Source organism: Tyto alba, unplaced genomic scaffold (assembly GCF_018691265.1).
Source record: "Tyto alba isolate M040663 unplaced genomic scaffold, T.alba_DEE_v4.0 Super-Scaffold_18, whole genome shotgun sequence".
Lineage (NCBI taxonomy): Eukaryota > Metazoa > Chordata > Aves > Strigiformes > Tytonidae > Tyto > Tyto alba.
Genome location: NW_024881280.1, coordinates 26,412,848 through 26,430,862, shown reverse-complemented (window position 1 = coordinate 26,430,862; position 18,015 = coordinate 26,412,848). Strand labels below are relative to the sequence as shown.

The following is an 18,015-nucleotide window of genomic DNA, read 5'->3' as shown; positions in this document are numbered from 1 at the left end:
TGTTTTAAGTAGCTCACACACTCCTTTTCCCAGGGGACCTGTCAGCTGCCCTGTCTTCTCATTAACAGAACAGACACACAAGCTTTGCCAGGGCAACAGCTTTCACTTCTGCTCTCCAGGTTTATTTAGCTGTAGCGTTTGTAAACGCCAGTGTGTATTTTGCAAAGGTTTACCTTTGAAAAACGTTTACAAACAGCAGTGTCAGCGAGCAACCGCCCCCCTCCACCCACACGTCTCGGCCTCTTCAGGTCCAACGGCTGCCTCGCGGGGCGGGGCCCGGCCCGCCGTTACCGCTCCCGCGGGCGCGCGCGCCCGGGCCAGGCTGGCGGTGCTAACGCAAAGCCACTTGGGAGTTGGAGTCCTCTGCGCGCTCTTTCCCACTGCGGGCCCGGAACTCGCGGACTACCTGTCCCTCAGAGCCTTGCGGGGGGCGGGGCCCGGCGGCCGGAAGCCGGCACCGGCAGCTGGTGTCAGGGCGGCTAGTTCAAGTTGCCATAGCGGCGAGGTGCGCGGGGAGGTGCGGTGAGAGCTGGGGGCGCGGGAGGCGGCTGCGCGGGGCTGGCTGGGGGTGGGCGGGCGCGGAGCTGGGTGGTACCGGGCGAGGGGCTCTTCGGACAGCCGGGGGCTGCAGCGGCAACCGGGGGCGGAGACCCGGCCCAGTTCGGGGTTGGTCCGCAGACCCCTGGGCTTTCAGGGTCCTGTCCGGAGCAAAAGATCCAGGAGGCCCGAAGGCTCTCAGAAATGAGGTCGGGGGTTAGTAAACTTCGGTAAGTGCACGGCGGCAGGAGGATTGGCAGAGGGCATTATCTGAGCTTACTTGTGAGCGGTATAAAGGGACTTCCTCCGTGTTATGGTGCTAAAGAGTGCTGGGAACATGGTATCACAAGCTGACAGTAAAAATGTACTACTGGTGCCTGAAAGCATGATGGGGAAACACCACCATGTTGGATCACCTTCCTGGCTTTTTGAAAGTTTCTTCTGCCTCCACTAGAAGCACTGAAGGAAAGGGCCTTTCAGGTGTCATGTTGTCCATTTCTGGAATGGCTATAGAATTTTAAAATCATGTTCAGCCTTAACTGTAAGGTTTCAAGTGTGCCTTTAACACTAAGCTAGTTATCTAGTGATAGATCAGTCTGCACAGAGCTAAGCAAATATACTTGAGAAGTAATCAGCTTGTGCATACTGAGTTCATCTTTTGCTTACTTGAGGTGGAGGACTTGATGTTAAGACGGTCAGCTGAGCTTCGTGTTTGCTTTACTGTGCAGATCTCTTAACAGGAGAGTCCTCAGTGAAACCGAAATGCCTTCTTTTCTACGGGGAAGGAAAATACTGAGTACTGATGTTTTTCCTTAGTGTGATAAAGATTATAATCTGTTTGGGTAGATTCAAAACCAGTAGAAGACAACTGATTCTCACTGTCAAGTAGGTTGTAGGATCATGTGCTGAAATAAATCTAGGTTTTTGGAAAAAGTGATAATAGGCTTTTTTTTTGGTTTAAATTTATAGACAAATGTGCATACATATTTTTACAATTTTCTACTTCTTTATGATTTTTTTAATCTAAAATGAAACTTCTGTAATTTGTTTAAAAATGAGGATGTTGCTTTATATGAAAAAACCCCTTCAACTTAAAAGTACTTACACTTCCTCTTAGGTTGCTCATGAGAACAGAGGAATGCTACTTTATTATAAATAGAAAGTTTCCTTCAGACAAAATGTCCTCCTATGTCTAGCATTTTCTTTTATGTTTACCTTGTTTACTATCTTTTCTTCACGGCTTTGGCCAGTAAGTATCTTAACGAGCTTATTTTTGGACAGCTGAAAACAAACCCATGAATCTTTTCTGCTGTAAATCTTAATTTCCCTTTTATTTTATCCACTGTCATAGCTTGTCAGTAGTTGAGGCTTTTATGGTTGAGATACTTCTCAGAACAATGTTTTCAGCAGAAAAGTCAACTGCTGTTTTTCATTAATTTCTATTTGTCTGTCTCTCTCTTCTGACATTACAAGTTGGTATATTTATCTCACTAGTGATACGTGTGGGGCCAAGTTCAGAGACCTACTCTCAAAAGAGTGTGAGAAATTTTAAAGAATTTAGTTCCCATCAGCTGAGATGCAGTAGCTAACCTTTGGAATGCTGCTGGTTTATGCCATTTCATCTGGAAATTAATTACCACTTATGCCATTTCATCTGGAAATTAATTAACACTTTATATCATTTGAATGTTCTTACACGTCTCATTGTTCTTAATCTCTGTCTAGTCTGGTATCCTCAAAAAGCCCTCTTTTGCTAATATGAAACTGATAATGTTGTAGGTGCTGTTATTTTTAGGCTCTGAGCTCCTAGACAGAAATGTGACAGGGTGGAATTAAGAGTTAAGCCTAATCTTTCACTTGGAGCTGTTTGACTTGCAGAAAAGCTATATGTCTTGCATAATGTAAGGTTAGTTTTCTAGCTCTCATGGGATACTTCTGTGCAATATTCTACGGAGTAGATCTAACATACACTTTTCTGCCCAGTTTGGGAGGAAAAGGCAATTTGCTTCCTGTAAAACTCAATGGAGTTCTGAAGAATCTAAGTTGCCAAAACAACTTTTACTATGACTCTGTAGTTGACATAAGATATGACAGATACAGACCATCAACCATTTGTTATGATCGTTAAATGTAATTGTGACTGTAAGAATGATAAGTCAGGCAAAATATGTGGGTCCATGAGTAGTTGAAGACTAGATTCCTGTGGATTAACATCTCGGGGCTGAGTTTCTGATCCCTAATAGGGTTGATCTTGTGCTTATTTCTTGGTGTGGCTATTAATACGGTCTCCACTTTACTTGGTGTCTTAAAGGTGTTTTCGCAAAATGCTTTGAAACTGAAAACCTTTGTTAAACTTGGAGGAAATTGATCACTGAATCGGTTATGTATTGAGTTTTGAGTGATAGTGCTGCTTGTCGTTCTTGGTAAAGTCAGAGAGATGCTCTAGCACAGAGAACTAACACTGCAGTTATAGAAGGAACTCAATTACTTTAGAGCAGGCGATGCCAAACTTGTTTGAGAGAAGTCTCATTTCATGCTTACCGGTGATACCTGTGATCTGTGTGCTGGAATATGGATCTTGCTGATGTCTGCGTGAGGTTATAGTAAAGATCGAGGTGGGAAAATGCAGCTTGATATAGTAATGTGTAGGACAGAGTAAGTTGTTTGAGTTTTTTGTACTGAATCATGGTAAAAATTAATATTATTCCATATTATTATTTCTACAGGTATTTTATGTCTTTTATTTTTCTCTGTCTTCAAAAATATCCCAACTTTCCTGTTTCCCAGTGCTTGGTGTTTATTCTTTCTCAGTTTCATTTAGACTTAACTTCAGCTGACTAGAGTGAGAGGCACTGAAATAGTGAATACTGTTACTGGCAGTAAAAATTTGCTTTAGTGAGATAAGGGGAGGGAAGACGAGATAAATTAATTACTGCAGAAAATGTAAGGAATATTGATGTACTTGAGCACAGATCGAGTATGTTGGTTTACTATTATGTTTGAAAGGTTTCTGTCCAAATCTTGGGGATGCAAATTTACAGCCATTTAAAAATTAAATATAAGGCTCTGGAAAAACATCAACTTTCCTCTCTATAAAATACAATATAAGAATTGAATCTCATCCATGGTTTCTTTGGGAAACTTCAGCTCTAATAGCTAGAAGAATGATACCTTTACTGTGGCTTTTTTTTTTTTTTTCTTAACTACAGGACCAAAGGGAGTTCAAGAGTTTGCCAGTCTATTTCTTCTTCCCCAAAGCAGGCTCAGACTGTGTCTCCCAACAGATGCTGTTAACACAGATTTTTATGTTGGTGATTCCATGACTTTTAAGCAAACTGCTGCAGTGTGTAATAGTTTAAGAAAAAATTTCCTTCTAACCTACCTTGTGAAGGTTATAATTTTAATCAGTTACTATGTGACTTTACTATATTGGTCATAGCTGCCTGTAGCTTTGAATAATGTATTCTCCCATGTCTGATAAGTGTTATCCTATTTTTCCATTTTCTACCTTGCCATTTTTAAGATTCAGTAATCCCCATTTTTTTCCTCTCAAGCTGTAGTTCTGCTTAAAGTAATTTTTGAATTCTAGTCGAGTGAATTGCCCCAGCAACAATGTAGTCATCTAGGTTATGCCGAATTAACATTGGGTAACAAATAATATTTCAAAGTTTACGATATTGCCCTTATTCTTACGTTTTGTGTGGTGTTAGCTTTTTCTTTCTAGAACATGACTGATGCATATATGCATATTCAACCTGAAATACTAAACCTTTTGAATAACCTTTTTTTTTTTTCTTCTTTCTGCTACCAACTTCTGTTTTCCTTGTGGTATTTGTCCTGCTGGACAAATAGTGTCAGCTGCAAACTTAATAAACATATTATATTACATTATTAGGTCATTTATTGAAAATATACAGTGGATTCACTCTAGGTTCTCACTTTATAACTCCCTCTAATTTGACACTTAATTTCTGTTAACTGCTCTGAGTTCTGATCCTCAGTTTTGCTTCCATTTTAGGAAAGCTTATATTAGTTCATGTTCCTTTAGCGTACTTTTGTGAATGTCATCTGTGCACAAGGTTAAAAAAAAAGTGACATCTACTGCTTCTTCTCTACCCTGTTTAACAAATTTAATTACTCATTGCCAGATTGATTGATTTGATATCAATGGATACTCTTTTTTTTTTTTTTTTTGAGAACAGGTCTTTTTATTTGGAAACTTCAAATAATCTATTTTGATTTTTTTTCCCACATATTTAAATTAAATTGATTGGTCTATAATGTCTTAGCCACACCTTTTTTTCCTTTCTCTTCTTTTAAAGACACTGCATTTACCTTCTTCCATAACATCTTCAATTCTCCTTGACTCATTAAGATACTGGTTCTTAGACTTGCTTTGGACAGTTAGACAGTTACTTGGGATTATTTGTTTTAGCTGACCCTGAACAATCTGAATATAGCTTAGTAACTGTCATGAGGCAAAGGGGAATGATTCTGCAGACCAGAACAACTGATAAATCCTTGATGTCCCTGCTGGTTTTGGGGGAAAATTTGCTTTGGGCTATGGTCTTATCCTGGGTACTGAACATAGTGTGAGTGCATCTTTTGATTAGTTCTCTCCTAATGGGCTCTGCCTCTTGCATCTTCATGGCGTGAACAAACAGAACTGAGGAGCAGCTGTAAGATCTGCTTCAAAAGTACATCCTGCTGACCTGAACCAGGAAGGCCAATGTAAATATAGTCTGAGTCTATAAAGTTGCTTTGGGAATATTGTGCAAGTAAGAGACTGTTCATTTACAATCGGGATTTATCATTCTTTACTTTTTTTGGTCTTCCTGTCTAGGTTTCAAGATACTAATGGCAGATTCATCCAGTGATTCAGACAACTTTCTTAGGGGTCAAATAGGAAGGCGGCCACCTTTGAGAGCATTCCATAACAGAGCTCGGAACTATGGTGCTGAAGAAGTTACAGAGAAGATCCATACTTTAGCAAGCACTTTACAGGTTGTTTACAAAATACAGTTTTAAAGTATTTATCAAGTCTGTATTCCTGTAACATAGGATCAAATTTTAATTTCTGAAGTTGTGGAAAATACTGTCTTCATGGGAAACACTGCTTTCTGTGCAAACCAAAAAGGTTTTGGGGTATTGATCGTACTGCCTTTGAGCTGAAAGTATGTGACTTGTTATGCTTTTATACAGCCATTACTTCAGACAGTAATATAATGTTTTTAGAAACAATGATGTGTTTGGTAATACTGTTTATAAAGTTAGCAAACTGAATAATGCCAGATAAACGTTGTCAGTTTCTCACAAGAGTCATTAGAAAGTTCCAGCTCCATCTTTGTTGTCTCATAGTCTGTAAAATTTCCCAATTCCTGGTAAAGTAAATATGTAGGCAGTCAATTCTGTCATGATATAATTTACAATTCAAATATTTCCTAGGGGTGGAACAGCACAGTAAGAAGCAGTACTTGTAAACCTGTAAGAGTTCCATACCTGAGCAAGAAAAAGTGTTCATCTGATTCCTGCTTACTCAGTGGAGGCAGCAGAGGAGATCTCTGAATCTCTTTTGCAAGTGAGAGGAGACATTAAGTTATCTTGAGACCATTTGTTGCTTGAGAAGTCATTCCCATTCTTCTCTAGCTGACAGTTCTGAATACCTAGAGTGGGTGGGCTTGTGTATTATCACTTGTGTTGAAGTATTGTTTGGCTGGCAATATTTTTTTTTCTTTTTAATATGTAAGAAGAGAAAAGTCTATATAAAATGCTGAATTTAAACTTCAGAATTCCTTAACTGGAAAATAATCAAGCTAGAAAAAAGTTAATAATGTTACCTGACGGTTTTTCAAAAGGGACTCTTCGGTATTGTCCTGTTTCTAACCTCTTTCTAGCTGTTTTGAAATTCTGATTTTCAGCTGATTGCTTTTTGTGGACTGCTTTTCAGCAGGTCTGCTGTCTGATCCAGCTCCTCATCTGGTCAGAGTGTGCTCATGCAGACACCTTACCTAATATGCTGATCTTCAAAAAATTTATTATTTCTCAGTTACCTGCCTGTTAAAAAGAATTAAGTTAACATCACTGGATCTTTGGATTAACAATGTTTTTCCACAGTGGCTGAAATTCATAAAACTCTGTAAATAAGGCTGAGGCCTTACTGTTTTACTGTAAATGATAGTGTGTTTGGGTTTTTTTGTTTGTTTGTGGTTGGTTTGTTTGTTTGTGTGTTTTTTGTTTGTTTGTTTGTTTTTTTTTTTTTTTTTTTTTTTTTTTTGCCTTTAGCCATGCTGTACTATTTAAGATTCTGGTTACTTGAACAGGATTTTGAATGCTTTGACCCTTTAAAAAGCACTTGAGTTATCAGTGTACTCTTACAAACTGAGAATGATAAAGACAACAGTGATATTTGAGTATAGGAGGTTTCTGTTTTGACTTTTCTTCCTCAAACTTTTTTTTAAGGATACCAACAGAAATCTAAGACATGTTGACCATTTGCTAGGACAATACAGAGAATACAACAAGGAACAAACAGAAGCAATAGCAACTGTGAGCAACTTTTCAATTTATCTTAACTTCTTAAATCTTTTCTGCTGATAGCATTCATAGCTGAAATCCTGGTAGCAATGGACAGAATATATCAAGAGTTAAGTAGATGTAAAGAGAAACTTTTCATATTTGCACAATCTAAATCAAGCTATAGTAATATGTTATATAATGAAACTCTGGCAGGTTGTGTAGCTTCATTACTTTTCTGGTTTATAAGCACAAAATAGATTGTTATGATACAATGCCAAGTACAAGGTGCGTAGCTGAAATAGAGTATTGGGGAACATGTTTCTTTTGTAGAAATAGGTGATAAGTTAAAAGCTGAATTACATTAGGGAATGAGACTGTAATCATACTGGTGTAGGTTTTATTCCTGTCATTCTACAACAGCTTCTAAATCTGTTGACCAACTTTCTCTAAATTGCAGAAGGGGTGAAATTCTCATAAATATAAAACTTCTACAAGTTTGAAAACAGGTGTCTAGGCAGAGAAAGTTAAACAAATTAGTGCTGGTAGGGCAAGAGATGTTTATAACTTGGTTACAAGCAAACTGTGGTCAGTGCTGCCTTGAAACATATATTTGGAATGTAGGAATATTTTTGCATGTGAGGGTAGAGAGAAAGAGAAAAAGCAAATATGTAGAAAAGAAGGCTAGTTTTCTTCAGGTAGCTTACTTTCTACATCAGTATGGATAAGCTCTGCATGGAAGTAATTGGGGACATTATATGCCTCATTTTTTTTCTAATGTTTGAATGCTGTTTGTGCCTTTTTAAGCTCTACTTAGGTATTGAATTTGTGGAACCATTTAAGGTTTTCAGTTTTTAGCAAATACTGATACTAAATGCAGTTCAACATCATTAGTCTGGAGAGATTTTCTATTAGGAAACATCAAGGTGAGACGGACATCACTCAAATTTAGTTTTGACTTAGTGGCCATTCTTCTTAGCCATGCTAGGTGTTTTTTGATTATGGCTCATGTGGAGGAGAAATCTAGAGACTAACTGTCTCCTGCTTGCACTTTAAGTAGTAAAGTCAGTCTCATTAGAAAGATAGTATGTTTCTCTGAGTACCTGTTTCCTTTCTGAAGTAGAAGCTTCCACTTGCATAGAATACATGTTTTATGTATTTGGTATGTGGGAAGAAGCAGCTGGGATCAGGAAGTAGCGAATCTGTTCCCCTATGATAAAGATTTAAGAAAAACTTGAATAAATATCTCATTTGGATAGTGATGTGTTGGTTGTTTTTTGTTTGTTTTTTTTTTTTTTTTTTAATAATGATAGTCAGTCAAGTGTTTCTATCATTATACAAGATTGTTTAAGAATATTTTGCTCCAAAAGGGTTATGTATTTAGGTTCTGTCAGTTATGCTGAATATTGTAATGTCCAACTATTGAATTCCTTGTGAATTTTTTTTTTTTTCCTTAAAAGGAGACTTTCTTCAGACCATTGTATAGCATATTTGAATTTATGAGTTGGTGACTGCTGGGCTGCTGAGCAGCTGTTTTCCATTCTAATTTATAAATTAGTCTCATTATCCCACTTTGAGGTGTACCATGTCTGCCTGTGAATCAATGCAAAACTTGCTACGTAACTTAGAGGGTGAGGAAGGTTTGCTGCTCAGAACTTTTTAGTTGTTATTAGTGGTGGGAACATTGTACTCTCCATATGTACTCAGTTCCAGAGCAGTGTTATTCTCCTGCTGACTTTACTGTTCATCTGTGATTTCATTAAGGCCCTGGAGAACAAGAATAGTAGAGAAAAGGTTCCATTCTGCTCTTTAGGGTGGGCAGGAGGGAGAGAGAGGGAGGCAAGAATGTTTTGGGGTGGGTTTTTTTGCTCATGTGAGGCTTTGGAGAGTTTTAAAAGTAATTAGCCTTTGAGAGAGATCTGTTTGGTTTTAAATTTTATTTTTTTTTCTGATGGCACTGATGTTTGTTTCTTCAAATAAATTAAAAAACCAAACAAACGAAAAACAGAAGAAAGAAGAAATGGGAAAGCACCAAAACATTAGGCACTGTTTTGATGAGATTTAAACAGTTTACAGATGAGATGTTGAGGAATGGAACTCAGATTGGTGAATATTAAAGCTATTCTATTCAAATTTGTGGGTTTTAGTATCTCTCTTCTACTGTCACTAGTGTCTCAATTCTTTTAATAATTGTTTTTAAGAGAACACAAATACCTTAAAGTATAACAATGTTGATAATGTGAATTATAACTCAAAATTTTCAAACAATTTTTTGGACATTGATCTGTTCTAAAGAAACTGAAGAGTAAGGTGGTTAATTCTGGACACTGTCATAGCTCTTTGTTTTAAGAAAAAAAAAATTAAAAATCCAGATGTCTGGTTTCATGTAGAAAGGATGAAAACGTGTGCTGTGAAGCAAAAACACGCAAACTGAGCATCTGTAGCTTTGTTCAGAGTTTTTGTTGCCGTATTAAAGATGCAAGATAAGTCTTTGACAGAATCAAGTTAGATTTGAAAATTGAATTACTACCATTCTTTCTTTGATCCTCTGGCATTTTTATGATTTTTTTTTTTTTGTCTTATTTTTTTGAATACAAAAGTGATCTTTTGTTACATACGTGCATAGTTGTGTCTTTTTTCCATCAAGTAGCCTCTATCTTTTTGAGAAAGCATTAGAAAATCCATGAGGTTTTTGGTTTGAGAGTTTCTTAGTGATAAGGAAGTTGTTTTAATAATACCATATAATGAAAACATACTTTAAAAAGAACCTAAACAAGCATTGAGAGATTCAGAAAAGATTTAAAGTAGTGTTTTGTGCTTTGGGAAGAAAGTGCCACCCAGAGAGAGATCCAGCACCTTGTACATAACTGCAAGAATTAGGCAGCAATTTAACCACTGTGTACAGCCTTCCGTTAGGGAAAGGTAAACCTTTAGAAACTGATGTTTTGTGGATTGTCAGATAAAGGTGTGAGAGAAGCAATTGTCTAAGAACCAAAGTTAGCAGATGCTGTCTTAGAAAATCAGACGCAAGTTTGAAAAATTAGGCATTTATGTAGGAATATAGCTAGTTCTGACCTTTTAAGTTAGGAATGGCTGTCTTTTTCTGGAAGTGTAGATGCTAAAAGTGGGGCTTGATGTAAAGCTGCTTATTGAAATTTGGTAGACATATGTCAAATTGTTTGCAGGTAAGGCTGGTAGAAAAATTCCAATTAAAAAAAAAAATCTTTGAAGTTTGTTTTCTGGATTTTGCAGAGCTGTTATTGAGCACTGCTGACAAATATGTCTCTTACCAAAATAAGACCTACTTTTCTTTTGAGTTTTCCTGGTGTGTTGTACCACTGTTTTAAGAAACTTGATATCTGAAGCTGCCAATGTTGGAAGCATGTTTTACTGTAGTTATAGAAATATGACATACAAGATGTTGAGGAAAAGCTGTTATTAATACATAGCTATACTTGGCTTAAAAATAGTTTTGATTCACTTAATGACTTTTTAAAAAACATTTTACATACACGTGGTTTTTTTAATCAGTCTGTGTTCATATTTCAGTAAACTGTAATTTCTCTGCAGTTAAAAGAAACACTGGAACAATCTATAGGTCAATTAAGGAGCCAACCATTAACCCGAAACTCTGGAATGAGAAGTGCATCTCTCTCAAGTTTATACCCTAGTGATCTGGATGGAGAAGGAGTGTCAGGTAAAATACTGAAGGTGCTCGAATACACTTAAATTATGTGATAAAGTTGTTGTACCGAAAAAGGAAATTAAGAAGAAAAGTGTGGAAAGATAATGATGTGAAAAGTCATCATTGATTACTTCAAAGAAATTCAGTTTAGAAATTTGGGAAACCTGCATTAAGTTATGCAGTTGTTTATTTGGTAAATTTTTACAGCTTTCTCTTATGTGGTCTTTTCTGCTGATATCCTGAGAGATGTAAATGAAACACGTATTCTTTCAGTAGAGAAAATTCCTTGTCCACTGCATCAGTTGTAGATACATACAAGTTAAAGCTAAATGCAAAAGATATTGCAGCTTCTGAAGCTTGCTTCACAGCAAAAAGGAAAGTAAAGTTTTAAATGTGGGTGAAATTATGTAAGGCTCAGTGGAAAAGGGAAAACTGAACCAATGTATAATCTAAAGAAAAGTAGTTTTTTCTTGTATATCTCTCTGAAAATTCATTATATTTTAGGAAAAGGTGCATCTGATAGCAGTATTCCTTCAAGAAGTAGCATTTAATGTGTTTTAGTAGAAAGCTCTAAAACTTTAGTTTTTCTAATGTAAAAGCTGTGAAGTACTGTAGTTTGAAGCTATAATATATCCAGGTGAAGGAAAAACTGTTGCTTGGGCAAATAAAATTTGAGGAGGAAAACTACCTGTTCTTTGGAGGAACAAAAGAAAACCTCTTACCAATTACATACATGTATTCCAGAAATATTTAAATTGAAGAAGAATCCTAGGAAGAGCTAAAACCGAGAAGTATGCCTGTGTATTTTATGTAACTTTAGTAGTTGTTTTGTCTGTAATGTGGCCTATAAGGATATTGACAAGATGAAACACATGTTTTTTCTGAAGCAAAATTAAAAATTTCCCATACAAAGTTCTGTCTTCCTATTTATTTATTTTTTTATCTCTTGTCTCATAAAGGGAACCACCACTTCCTGCCTACTTCTCCTCTCAGGGATTATGGAGACTCACAGGGCAATAAACATCGAAGGTCTAGATCTGCAAGTGTTCGATTTGTCAATGATGCAGATAATTTGGACCAGGTACAGAGCATTAATTGGGAGTTGCTTCCCCAAATAGGCAATATGTGGTCACCAGGCTCTTCACTTTTACATCAGATGATGTTATTCTGATGATGCAGATAAGAATGCTTTAGCTATGGAGTGTTTTTTTCAGTGTTACGTGCCATTCTTCATTATGCAGTCACCTCTTGTATCTGTCAGTGTCATGAAATTTCATGTAAATATCATAAAGAAAAAGATACAGATGGTAGTGATATCAAAAGGAGTATATGTATATGATCTCTGTACTACTTAGGCCATGTATGAGAAAAGTAATCTCTGAATATGTGATTAACATTCACCTACGTGTTGAAATCCAGTGTGGCTATAATGGGGATTGTTCTACTTTAGTTAATGGCACAGGATCTTAGTAGTTTTGCTGTTTACTTCAGTGTAGTCTGGATTGATTTTGAACCAGCTAGCTCTTCATCTTAATTCTAGGTCTGATCTGTGAGTGGGATAATTTGACCCCATACTTCAGGCAGATGATGTGAGGAGGAGATGATGTTTATGTCACTAATTTTTATACCCTTCAACTTGAGTCTGCTTGCAGACTCTTCAGAAATAATAAATTAACTAATTTATAAGATTATAGACTTTCTATATCCTACAGCTAGGAGATTTCAGCATCTGTTTTTGTTTTTTCATACAGAGTGGCTAGACCTGCTTAAGTGAATCCAGTGTGGACTAATTTGTCCAGGACAATGACTAGTATTAAAGCAGCTGATTATAAGGTGTTCATGTTGACTTTATTAACTCAGACTCCATTTCCAAATAATTAATTTTCAATTTAACCACAGTACATTCTCTCAGTTGACTTTTTGGGAAGTCTGAGTGCTACAGAAATTCCTAGATTTCTATTTAACCCTGTTTCATTGTCCTTTTAGTCTACTTCTCCCCCTATTCCTTCCTTCTCCAAGGTTAGTGTGGAACATAATCCTTGGAAGGAAATACTGTTATAAGGAAATCTTTCCTCCTAAGCTTCCAAAAAGGTTAGAACTGTTTTAGACTACTTCTAAATATTCTATAAATATCTTAGAAATTGTATTCAAGAGATTTTCTGCAATGCATACAAAATTCCTAGTTTATATTAAGTAACTATGTAAGCAAATAACTTTTTTTCCTGTTTTGATGATAACTGCTGGTTTATTCCTTATTGTTTTTCAGTGAGTGAGTGTGGCTTTACTCAATCATTAACTGCTCTGTAGGAAGAGTATAGTGCTTTAAGGAATGATGAACTAGAAGTAGTCATTGATCATGACAACAGGTAGAAATTGGGGCAGAGATAAAGCAGTACTGCTTAACTAAAGCTGTCGCATGCTAGTGTTTTTGTAACCACAGTCCCTTTATTCCCATTCTGACTGCTTCTAGCTAAGGTAATTTTCTAGTTGAATGGGCTTTTAACACATTTGAGTCTCTCTTCTTACAGACTGATACATTCTGAAAATATGCTGAGTTTTTCAAAGTCTCTTGGGTCAGGTTGAAATTTCTGGTTATTCACACAAGGGAGATGATAGTGCCTGTGCCCCTGTCCCTGACTGTTGAGGGCAGTCAGCTGGGCTGTGGAAGATCCAGGTTAGTCTTGGGCATGGAACAAGGGGATATTATAGATCAGGGTTTTTCATAATGATAGTCCTGACCACTGAGCTGTTGACAGAAGTGGGTTGGATTAGGATGGATTAACTGTCACTTTTTATCCTATGAGGGATGGATAACCTATTAATTTTTTTATTTGCTCCCTTAAAAACTTTGACCATAAATTGAGGGCCTGCTGAATGGGGGAAATATGAGGTTTTACAGAGGAAAATAGATGTGTGTGTTTTGGTGTGTTTGTTTTTTTGTGTGTGTGTTTTTTTTTTTTTTTTCTCTCCCCAAGCTCTGAAAACAGCATTCTAGTAGAGTATATAAAATTTTGGGCAGGGTAAAATACCTTTCCTCAGTGTTTTGGTAGTTCCCGAATACATCATGGTGTTCTGCTTGGTCACTTCCCATTTCACATGCCATCTTTTTATAGTAATACATATAGCTGGGTAGAACTTTGTTTCACTTATACTAGCATTTATTAGCAGGAAATATGTCTCTCCTGACTTCAGCTGTTCAGATCTTTCAACTTGATTTGCATTAGATTAGAAAGATGATGTACTGTCAGGTAATTGAAATAACAAAGTTCCAAACCATAGGAGAAAAAACATAGTTGGGAAACTTGGTTTAGCAGATAATGTACTGAAAATTAAACTTCAATGAGCAGGTGTTGTAAAAGGGTCGATTGAAATACAAGCATGCAAGTCTCATCCACTCAAGCAGGCTTACGTGTTATTCATGGAATTTGGCTATTTTATAGATTATCTGCTTTGTTTTAAGAAGTGTGTATATATATATATGTATCTTTGAAATACCACAGAAAAAAGGGTTCCTAAGCCTTGGCTTAGTTTGTGTACTTTAATTTACAGCTGCATTCTTTCCACCAGTCTCTTCGTGATCTCAGTAGTGAACAAGTTCGCCTAGGAGATGACATCAGTCGGGAGCTTTCAAGAAGAAATCGGTATAAACAGAATATAACTCTGCATGAAGAATAGTGTGGAAAATAATTGTTATGCTTTTAAATAATTCTTAAACTCCTTTATTCTTTTGTATCTAAAAAAAAAAATATTTGGGGGAGAGCGAGGGCTTGCACAACGTGTAGATGGAAGCAGTATTATGAACTTCTTGTTCTGTGTCATCTTGTGCAGTATTAATAAATGTAAATAACACTCATAAATTCTGATTTGTATAGTATATGTGTATTTCCCCCCCTTTTTTTTAATATGTGGACAAAATGACAAGGACTTGGGAATTTCTTTTACTACAACTTTGTTCCTTACTTGTTCTTGGTACTGGAGACTCTTGAGGGCAAGCTCTCATGCAGGCCATAATGTTTTTTTAAAGTACATACTGTTGCAACATATGGTGCTTTGTCTAATAGCAATAACAGGAATTAGTCTGCTAATTCCTAGTAGGAACTAGTACTGTTCAAAAGCACTGTGTAGATGTGTTCATAATTTTGTACTTGTTGATCTGATACCTAGCCCTTCAAACTAGATGCTTTGTTATCTTCACCTGAGGAGTGGAAATACTTTTAATCATTAATTTTCCACTTGAGACTGGTCTGTAGTTATGCTAGGAATTTAAAGGATGTAGAAGAAATTGAAGTAGCATAAAAATCCAGGAGAATGTTACTGCTTAAAATTATCACAGTTGATACTTAGTTTTTGAAATGTAGAATGTTGTCTTACCTATGTTTTTCTATGAAGGACTGATGCTGAATTAAGAAAGACTCTAGAAGAATTGTCTGAAAAGCTCACTGAGTCCCAAAGACAAGAAACGGTGAGTATGGCTAACATGAAAAGAGGATTTATATTTAGTATTCTCAGCAGGATGTGGGCTTCTAGTTTAATATGTGTGTTGGTAATCAGTACTACACATTAGTACGTATATCTGAACATGATCTTATCTAGGCTACTGTAGGTTGTTACAATGTTACCCTTCCGTAATGAAATCAGCAAGACAAATTTTATATTTCAGCTACTTGTTTAAAGTAAAAATTAGTGTTTTACAAGTGCGTATGTAGTGAATTTTTCTTTTTCAAAATTCATGGTCCTAGAGAAAGCTGCTTTTTAACTTTGAACATTGGTTTGAACACTATCATACTCGTTGACGATAACTTAAAAGATACAAGCTTTCCCATGTCATGATGATGAATAATATTGTTTCTTCTTCCTCCCTGCCTTCCTGTCCTTTTCAGTCCTTACTATCTGTGCAGCCTAAAGGGAGGAGTCTCTTTTGGCTGCACTCTTCTCTGAAGACTGTGACAAATGTAACAAAGGAGGCAGGAGAGCCATGGTAGTGTCTTTTTTACCTCCTGTATCTGTCTATATCACTGAAATATGAAAGAGATCTGCTGTTGAGATGGAAGGCAAACAGTATATTGCTGGAGGAACGAGAGAAGTTGAGAATCTCTGCAGTAGTTAAGAGGTGAAAATCCTGCAAGTAGTTCTTGATGCATAAGGCTTGAGAGTATGCTTTATGTAAGTATTAGTGTGGTATCAGTAGCAATGCTGACTTTTCAGAGGAAGTGTTGTGTGTCCTTGTTTTCCCATAGGTGATTCATCTTGCCCTAAAATTGCATGAATTGGTACTAAATGCTCTGTCGAGAGCTTTAGTGATGTGTTTGTCACTGATAACAATGTTGGCACAGACTACTTGTTGGCACCAACAGACTTAATAATTGTACTTGTGTAATTTCTGACTGTAGATGAAGTTGGACAGGGATTCAAGAGACTATAATCGATCAGTATCAGTTATATGTTTGATATGATTAAATCCATCAGTGGAGGAAGACTTGCCATATCAGCTTTCCTAGAAAAATATAACAGGCTGTCTTTGTTAGAATGTTAGCTCTGCTTTGTCCTAATTGCCTGGTAGGAAGTTTATCTGATAAAGAATTCTTGGTACTTGCAAAACTCAGGTATTTTTCTTGCTGCGGTCTACTTCTCATTATACTTATTTTTTTTTGCTAATTTCTCGGTACATGAAAGAGCAAACTCAATAAGTTTTAACCAAGATGATTCTCAAGAAAATAGCTGCTACAGCTGACTACACTACAACTGTTCAATGCCTTTGAGCAAAACGAACCTTCCTTCTCAATCCTCTGGAATGCTAGCAGCCACTGTCTTTTCATTAATGAAAGAAATAACTAGCTCTTTGACCTCCTATAGTAGGATTTCAAGATTTGAAATTGAATGTTACAACTTTTGACCTAAGAGAAGCAAAAAATGTGATGTGAAGTGTAACAATGAGGCCTTCTGTGGTTTGTTAATGCTAAGGGGCATACCAGAGGAGTAAGTCTGTTGGGAGACACCGTTATCATTCAATAAAGCTATGAAAGCTGAAGTGTTTATTGGCATTAGTGAAGCTTTTAGTGAAGCCACAAATTCTGCAGTAAGCTGCAGTGAGACAGTTTTCATGTGCAGGACTAGTAAGACTTCAGCTGGAATATTCTGCTCATTGCTGCTTATTATCTTTAGGAAGAACAGTGGCCGAATAGAGAGAAGACCAGAAAGGGAAGAGTTAAAAAACAAAAAGAGGAAAAGTAAAAAAGGGCATTCATTCAAAGACTTACTTGAAAGGTTAAAACAATTGCTAGGGTTCAATCTGCACTAGTCATGTATGATGAATGGTCAGAAAGCAGATGTGTAGTGAATGATATTAGAATAGGAAAGCATCTAATGATAATTCTGCACAATACTAGTCTAATCAATTGTGACTTGGGAGCTTCTTGGCCTGGAATTGATCTCCATACTCTCTGTACATAGTAATCCCTCTGTGGATTTATTTTCTGGAATTTGTCTTTTTTATAATTTGCATATCTTTATCATCTTGTCCTGCAGCAAGAAGTTCTCCAGATCACACATTGTGAGAGGAGCTGCTACTTTTGTGGTGGTTTGTTTTTTTCAGTTGTTTTGTGTGTGTGTGTTTGGTATGTTTTGGTGTGTTTGATTGCTTTTTTGTTATCTTTTTTGTTGTTGCTTTTTCATCTCTAATTGTCATTGGAGGAGGTTGTTCAGTTTCTTCAGAGCCTTTTCAGAGGATTCCCCTTCTCTTCAGGCTGAGGAATTTTGACATGCTTAATCACTTGTATCCAGACAATTCCACACCACTGAAAAAGCTTAGCTGTAGCAACATTATGCACTGCTTCTTTACCTGTACTCTCTAGTACTAGGTATGGATCCTTTGCCCTTGTTCAAAGCCTAATGATCAACTGTTACACTGATGAGGCTGGCAGAATGGGTGAGATGAGGTAAATGCAAAAGAAGGGAATTTAGTATGGATGTTAGGAATAAAAATAACTCTAATGGTGAGCATAGCAAAGCCTGACATTAGAGTGAGTGTAAAAACTGTGGTCTGTTACTGTAAACTTTTGAGATCCTTTAGTACCTGTCTGTGCTTAGGAATTCTTCAAATGAGATTATTTCAGAATTGTTTTCTTATTGGTGAAAGTGAGTTGGGTAGGAAGAAATACTTTTTTCCTCACAACTTCCTTATGCAGGAACTTTTGTCCTTAGTGTCTTTATCAATTCATTTTGGAGTGTTTGTTTATTGCCTCCGACATTGCTATCCTTGTATTTGTATTCTACTGTATGAT

General features: G+C 36.7%; 1 protein-coding gene across 1 annotated transcript in view; it reads left to right on the top strand.

The window, feature by feature from the left end:
• Positions 1–451: 451 nt before the first annotated feature.
• Positions 452–18,015, top strand: part of CEP128 (centrosomal protein 128) — a 129,470-nt gene continuing 111,906 nt past the window's right edge. The window contains exons 1-7 of the mRNA XM_042791201.1: positions 452–517; positions 5,381–5,541; positions 6,997–7,083; positions 10,621–10,747; positions 11,695–11,816; positions 14,285–14,376; positions 15,125–15,197. Coding sequence (XP_042647135.1) covers positions 5,395–5,541; positions 6,997–7,083; positions 10,621–10,747; positions 11,695–11,816; positions 14,285–14,376; positions 15,125–15,197 — 648 coding nt within the window. The 5' untranslated portion in view covers positions 452–517; positions 5,381–5,394. The remainder of the gene's footprint in view (positions 518–5,380; positions 5,542–6,996; positions 7,084–10,620; positions 10,748–11,694; positions 11,817–14,284; positions 14,377–15,124; positions 15,198–18,015) is intronic.